General features: G+C 34.5%; 1 protein-coding gene across 2 annotated transcripts; it reads right to left on the bottom strand.

Moving 5' to 3' along the window:
• Positions 1-2,288: 2,288 nt before the first annotated feature.
• LOC145555927 (cyclic nucleotide-gated ion channel 2-like) lies at positions 2,289-7,280 on the bottom strand. 2 transcript variants are annotated; one of them, XM_081617642.1, is made up of 8 exons: positions 7,150-7,280; positions 6,342-7,056; positions 4,104-4,319; positions 3,691-4,004; positions 3,464-3,575; positions 3,133-3,369; positions 2,945-3,031; positions 2,289-2,865 (listed from the first exon to the last, which is right to left on the bottom strand). In XM_081617642.1, the coding sequence occupies exons 2-8, from the start codon at positions 7,044-7,046 to the stop codon at positions 2,377-2,379; spliced, it is 2,160 nt and encodes a 719-aa protein (XP_081473768.1). In that variant the 5' UTR covers positions 7,047-7,056; positions 7,150-7,280; the 3' UTR covers positions 2,289-2,376. The 2 variants fall into 2 exon arrangements, with proteins under 2 accessions (XP_081473768.1, XP_081473767.1); XM_081617641.1 differs by having other exon boundaries at positions 7,154-7,280.
• Positions 7,281-8,176: the final 896 nt, after the last annotated feature.

The raw sequence follows: 8,176 nt of genomic DNA, 5'->3' as shown, positions 1-8,176 counted from the left end.
CTCCCCTGGCCTCCCGATTTCAAAAAATCCTCAGATTGATAGTAATCACTTGCCTTGTGGCTCTCTGATTATCAAAATAAAATATAGCTACCATGATTTTAAATTGTTTTCGGATTCTAAATATTCGAAAATATATTATTGTGATATAATTTTCATTTATGATAATATTTTAAGATAGAATCAAGGTAAGTTGTGTAATGGTATTAAGGATTTATATGCTATTATTGTGATATAATTTTCATACCTTTTATTTTGTCTTTTTAAAACTTGTCTTTGTGTAAGAGTAGGCTATCTAGGAAAAATAAATGTTTTGATGATTTTATATCAAAGATGATTATGCATGTTTGTTAATTTATTCATAGAAAGAACAAATTATGTATAAGATAAGAGGCAAGGGATTATAGCAAATAAAAGGAACATGATGATGAGCTATATATAATACTCCGTATAATAAGCAATTTAAGGAATATATGAACAATAACGAGCTATGGTTGGTAAGCTTGATGATGGCTAAGGAATACATGAAGGTAGCTTTAATTTATATGTTACATAACTTAATTTCATAAGGTCGGTATTCTAAGCTTGATGATGATGGCTAAGTAACACATCAATTATGTAAATAGGTATACATACATAATTTTACTTTATGAGATTAGTATTCTATGTATGCATGAGTTGTATATATATAGGAGTTATTTAGTTTTTGACGAGCAAGCCCCAGTTACTCATCCTGAGTAACGAAATTTGTTACTCAAGTGGCATATATTGTAATTTTACACAAATTTTTTTTATTATTAATTTTTTTTGGAGAACGTTGAGTGCGCTTCAGGGCTTCACCACCACCACCAGTTTGCGCTTCACCACCAACCCACGATCTCTGATCTTCTTCCCCGTTGTCTCCCTTTTCTTCTTCCTTCCTCGATAACAATGGCTTCAAGCCCTAAACACCGCTTCGCGGCGGAACAAAACGAAACCCTAGGAACAAATAGTTTTAATTAGGGCCATATCAACCCCTTAGGGCTAGCATCTTGTTCCGGCGGAGGTGTTACTCTTGCGGGGGTTAGGAGGAAGAACGGTGGAGAAGAAGAAGGGTACTGCTGTGGGAGAATAGAGGAAGAAGGAGGGTGTTGTTGAGGATGGAAGGAACTCATCCATTGCTATGAAATATGTTGTGGTCGTTTTTACCCCCAACTTAAAAGCACGAAATTACATCCGTGCCCCTTGAGTTACATTTGTTGTTACTCAGGATGAGTAACTTGTATTTTCCCGTTTTTGACACCCCTGACAATAAGGAATGATTTGAATCAAATACAAATTCTAACACTAAACTCATTATTGTGTTTACATTAGGCTTAAAATTCTAACACTAAACCCATTATTGTGTTTACCGACTTGTATAATCTAGTAGTAACATACTCTTCTTCAAGGTGATGGTCAAGGAGATATTAATTACTTGTGGTTGATTCAGCAGATTCAAAAACTTGGTTCGATTTTGCAACATTGCAACATGCACAAAGCTGATAGACAACACGTTCAATTGCGGGAGAAGCTGCAATACATTAAATTTGCCTTATAAGTTATAAGTAATATGTAATACTTCTTCCGTTCTTTTAATATTGCACTACTTGCCTTTTTAAGAAATTTCACAAATATTGCATCATTTTCCCTTTAGGAAAAAAAATTATCTGTGTTCACACTACAAATATCCAATATACCCTTACTTTTTCACACTTACTTTTTTTTTTTTTTTTATACTACCTCCGTTAACTTTTATTTGCAACTTTGGGGTATTTTTTGTGAGACATAAAATATTCCAAAGTTGCAAATAAAAGTTAACGGAGATAGTATAAGAATTTCACACTTACTTTTTAGCTTATTAATATGTCACATGGGGAATTTAGTATTTTTACCTTTCTCTCTCTTACTCTTTTCCACTAACAAAATATTTGTACCAACCCATATGGTACAATAATAAAAAAAAAACGGAGAAAGTATATGATTTGTTTCAACCCTTGTAAAACAAAAATGAAATAACATTTTCTACAACAAGAGTTAGTTGTCTGACAAACATTATATTGGGTGTCTCCACTCTCCACTAGTAATTCATGAAAGTAAGTATATAATTATACAAGTATAGCTAAATAGGATCTTTGGTGATTAATATTGTGAAAATTTAACACTTATTATATCTTATTGAAAACAATGGTTGATCTTAATTTTTCAAAGCCTATACCCGTATCAATAGCAGTGAAAAAACAACAAAACGTACAAAAATAATTAAAAAAAAATAAAAATAAAAAGTTTATATAGAGGTAGCTTAATTAAGCTTTATTAGTTTCTCCTTAAAGACGAAACAATGAAAAGCCAAAATGGGTTCTAGTCGAGATGATCATGTGGTCTAATAGACATAAACATAGCAGCGAACTGAAGGAGTCTTTTCTCAGTATCTCCACTATGAGAGACTACATGAGTCCCTGAACCTCTTGTTCTCTTCATATAACGCCGCCAAGCAAACTGTATGTTTACTGCTGCCCAAGTTCTCCAGTTAGAAGAATGGTACCTTAAGGTCCGTCTTAGGCTATCATTGGCAAACTTATAACGGAAGTGCTCGGTGATGTAACGTAGGTCATATGCATCAAGTCCAAAAGCTTCAGTCGATTCAAGACAAATAAATGTTGCTGAGGAAGCTGGTAGTCGATGTAAAAATGGTCTTCGAAGGCTCCAAGATAAGAGCTCATCACCAAGGAACGCTCCTGGTTGCAGCGTGTCTGTTGCAACTAGGCCTTTGCTTAGGTTTTGGTTGCTTTTTATTTTTCCACGAACGATGAACACCATCCTCTGAACTGGATCTCCTTCCCTCATGATCTAGTTAAAAAAGGGTGTGTTAACAGTGTCATCAGAAGTGCAAACGTTGCAATATTAAAAGAACGGAAGAAATATATACCTTTTCCTCTTGACAGTATATTAATGGTTTGACTCTATCACAGATATTGTCAAGGATAAGATCATCCAAGCAATGAAATAGTGGAACCTGCAAGATAATGTTATAACCAAAGAAGATAAAATTATCATTTGAAACACAAATGATCATATAAACTTTGCAAGTAGTTGGATTTTAAATGAGTATATCACCTTTTTTATGAGATCAAGGCAAAGATAACGCTTGATATCACGCCGGAGCCCCTCAGGTAGGTCTTTGATCAACTCCATTTCATCAACTCCTCCTGTAGTCAGCCAACTCTGACGTTCAAAATGACTAACTCTACGCCTTAAACGAGATGGTAGCTGTCTTCGCCTCATCCACCATTCCATATCTCGACACCTTAATTGCATTTTTCTCTTCTTTGCCATTACAGTATGCAAGAATACCTTTTGGAATGTCACATACTTGGTAAGTAGGAAAAAATAAAAAATAAAAACAGAGTTTTGCAACTTGATTGAAGAAACATTAGCTATAAGTTACCTGAATGTTTCCAATCAATAAGGTGAAAAGCATTAAGCCACCAAGCACAAGACACATACAAAATAATACTTCGGCCCATTGGCTTGTTGGAGTTAAATTGTTGCCAAAAGTACTGAAACAATACAATACAAATCTTCAACACTCTGAATATCATTTACTATATCAAATAGTAGTTATTTTGTGACATGATTACTATTGAGTTAACGATTTTTTGAGCTAATGCATACCTCAACTGGAATAAACCCCATGATATGGGGTAAAGGATCTTAATAATAACAGCGTTACTAGATATGACAGGAATAGCAGAGCTGTAAATTCCATAGCTGAAAGGTCCGTTATCATCCAAACAAAAGGACATCATGTTGGTCACAGTGGAGTTAGCATTGCATCTTTCTATTGTACTTGGTCGCTGAAAAAACTGGTAACAAATTCCCTTTGAGCACGACAAAGACATGTTACAGTTCCCATGTCTGTTACATTGCTGTGACAGACAAGATGCAACGCGCTGTATTGCAAGAACATACCAACATCCTCCTACAACCTTCACACCACACAAATTGATTATAGTCGAGACAAATTGATTAATCAGTAAAAGTTCTTAAGTTTATGTAGAAATTAGTCTATTTAGAAGACGACTTACATGAGAAGCAATGAAATAGGCAATGAGATTAAGTCCAAATCCCCACCAAATGGTTCCAAAGATATATCCAGTGACCTTTTGCATTTTCCTCATTAAGTAAATGCTATGGTGAACTTTGGGTAGAAATTGGAATAGAAAAATAAGCAGCAATATCGTCATCAAAATCTGTATTCGATCTTGTCTTAGTAACATTGGCACAATAGACCAGAATACAATCTGCAAATCAGCATAGACAAAAAAATAATCTTTATAAGCTGATTAGTAAATCCTTAATTAGTTCCTATGATGCTAATTTAGCCCTACTCGATCATTATGTAAGAATTCTATAGGGTATTCCTTATGCTATGTTCAGTTCCATTTTTTTAAAGTTGATAATAATTTATTTTAGAAATAATCATACCAGATCAGATAAGATCTCGTGATTTTAGGGAATGAGTCATAAGGGCAATACAATATCAATCAATTACAGGTTAAATGTGAGGGATTTGAACTTGCTACCTATGAGGCTAATTTAGCCCTAATCATTATGTAAGAATTCATAGAGTATTCCTTCCGTTATGTTCAGTTCAATTTTTTTAAGTTGAAAATAGTTTATTTTAGAAATAATCATATCAGATAAGATCTTGTGTTTTTAGGGAATGAATCCCAAGGGCAATACAGTATCAATCAATTACAAATAAAAGGTGAGGGATTTGAACCTGCGACCTAATGTACACAGACCGTTAATCTTTACTAGTAAAACCTATTTCGTTAAGTTTCACATGGTTACTGAAACTGTAGAACCAATTTCCCAAGTTTCACATGGTAATCTGAATTGCTGAAATTTGTCTAACCAAAGTAATACAATGGTAAATTTAACAGTAAGACAAGCTGAAAACTGATTTTCAAGGTTGTTTTAAACAAAGATACCCGTTCAAATGGGCCATATACATGTCATCTGAAGTCACTGTCAACCCATTATATTAGGTAGGAAACAAAAGAACCTTACACTACACCCCTTTCACTATTTCAGTCCGTTACTCTTCATATACATCAATAATTGATTCATTGATTGTGCACATAAATTTCTTACTCGTATGATTTTGTTTTGCATTAGATTTCATGTGATTTTCCTTTAGCATTAGATTTCATATAATATGATTTTCTTTTGCGTAACATTTCATAGGGTAATGTGATAGTAACAAATATGATATATAATCTATGCATTTTTCTTATTCTATATATTTGTTGAATTACGTGTTTTCGAAGGTTCTGAATGAGATATTTCACATAGTTATGTAGCTTTGCTTAATCTATACTTGTTAGACATATGAGATATCGATACTCCTCTACTCTTGAAAGTTCAACTCAATTACTATATATATACTCTTGTTTTATGAAAATACGGTAAAAGGATATGTGTATTACAAGATGAAGTTGGATAAAGAAAGAAAAATTATTTGAAGAATTAGATGGATGTAAAAGAATTAAAGAATAAATAAGATCACTAAAGTAAATAATGTTGAGTAAAATGAAAGTGACAGTGTGATATGGTAATATGAGATTATTACCTAATAAAATTTATTCATTATTTTACTACCTCCGTTAACATTTTCTTGCAACTTTGGAATATTTTATGTCTCTCAAATAATACTCCAAAGTTGCAAGTAAATGTTAACGGAGGGAGGTAGTATTACAGTATAAAAGTTGCAAGTAACATCTATGTTAATGAATAATAGGATGAGATAAGACAGTAAGACATACTTACAATAATCAAGGAAAATATACTTTAGACCCCACCAAATTTTTAAAGTTTCAAGTCGAGAAAGGTATATTTTCAATAATTCACACAGAAATTCAATTATTGAAAATGGTATGTTCGAAGTAATAATGCAGAATATATACAAATTTTTATGTGACTGCGGTTAGCTATTATGGGGATTGTTTCATTAATATTATCAGAGCTACTCAATCAGTGTTATAGGGGTAATCCACAATGTTATAAGGATATTACATGGGTTACTTTGGGTTACTCACTTACTTGTCATTGTTAGGTTATTTTGTTCTTTTACCAGCAACTACATAGAGTGGTCAGCCGCACATAAAATACGTTAAAGGTAGAAAGCCTAATTCTTTGTATAGTTTGAAGTCAAACTATGATTATTGAATCTTTTATTCTTTTATTTATTTCTTAGCTTGTTATACCTAAATATTAATAAATAGACATTTAATTAAAAAATTCGAGTCACAAAATCATACCTGTGGAATTGGAAGTATAACATAAAGATCAAACCAGAAGCCTTTCAATGAATGTCCATAATGTGAAGCAATGGCACGTGCATCCCACACGAGTTTGCCACACCCAACAACGAGTGATTCCCTTGACACGTACGCAAGCCGGAATTGGAGCCACACGTGCCACAGGTGAATAACATCCACACACGTGCGAATGACAGTAACCACCGCTGCTAGAACCCCATCCATGTAAAGACATGATCCATCTCGCCCAATGGATAGAGCATAGAAGAAAACAGGATCAATGGCTAAGGCCACGGCCCGAGCGAGTAAGATGACACGGTTCCACCTTCGTACTCTTTCGCTCCTTGGGTCTAGTATCGGTCCAAACAAGCCAGTTGGCCATCTCTGGATGGAGCCACGCTTTACCTTGGCCTGTTTGGACCGAGAACGTAATTCAGTTCGAGTTCGAATTGGATAAAGGGAGGACCCCGCAGAGGCCTCCCATTCTGGTTGACCAGCTCGATCACAACTAGTGGAGTGGAATACGGGAACCCCGACTTGAGTGCATGCATAGCACTCAATTGCGGGGTTACTGCTCCAACTTCCACTAGTATTAGTATCATCCTCATTACTACTACTATTACTATTACTATTACCATTATTACTTCCCTCTCCAGCCGCCGCACCCTCTTGGGCAGGCGGTGGCCCTTGTTTTTTCACCAACATCCGCCAAAACCTGCAGTATCATAAAACAAATTAATCAATAATAAGACTTGAGATCAAATCCCGTCTACATATAATATATTTTAAAAAATCAAGTAAGATATACGTACTCGAGGAGGGAGGAGGGCATGGATGGAAATGAGGAACAATGAAAGATGAATAGAGAGAGATAGTAGTGTGAGTTTGGATGTTGTGTATTGAGGAAGGAGGGAGTGATAAGAGTGTTGGTGTCGAGTAGTGAAGGTGGAAGCAAGTAAGGTTAGTATAGACGAAAGAGGGAACTGATTTACGGAACGTAAAGTGGGACCAATATTGCTGTGTAATTATGTTAATCTTATAGAATTTGACGAAAAATGTACGATTATTGACAGAATTATTACGCCTACTATTAGTCTCTTTATGTAGTTATATGTAACATATCATGCATATGGTCCCCAAACCCCAATTGCAACGCAAAACCACGTTTCTTCGATGTACCATGGTCCCGCCACCTCAGTTATATAAACAAAATACCAACAAGATTAAAATAGTTAAAATTAACCAAGCTGTGCTAGGCCTAGTTGAAAATTTTGGTTTTTGTGTGAGGCTGTAGTAATAAATCCTATTTTATAAAGCTTTTAGTGGTGAGGTTCCCTACCCTTAACACCTCCTCTTAAGGGACATTTTTTGTTGATCGGGATGAGTATAAATATGTGAGCATCTGATTCGATAGAGCATTTTTCTTACCTCTACAAAATAACATTATTAAAATAGTAAAATGTAGAGCAATAGCAGCCATATTATTTTCTAACCCAGCACATGAAAGAAAACAAAAAGATAATGTGGCATATGACATTGTTTTGGCACAAGATTTGTATTGAGTAACTATAGAGGTATTAAACATTAAACTCGTTTTTATACTGGATTGGATTAAGGTTAAGCAATATTGAACCACTTTTTTTAATAGGAAAAATTGCTCCCATAATCTGAACTTTGCCTCATCTGCCGAAATTAATTCCAACTTCAGTTTATTATCTATCACTCCCAACTTTGGGGGTATTAATTTTCGTTGCACCCAACAGGTCATCTAACCTGATATAGTAGGTTACCTAGACACGTGTCAACACGTGATAGGTCCAAAAAAAAAATTAAAA

Source organism: Chenopodium album, chromosome 8 (assembly GCF_948465745.1).
Source record: "Chenopodium album chromosome 8, dcCheAlbu1.1, whole genome shotgun sequence".
Lineage (NCBI taxonomy): Eukaryota > Viridiplantae > Streptophyta > Magnoliopsida > Caryophyllales > Amaranthaceae > Chenopodium > Chenopodium album.
This window is presented reverse-complemented; position numbering and strand designations above follow the sequence as displayed.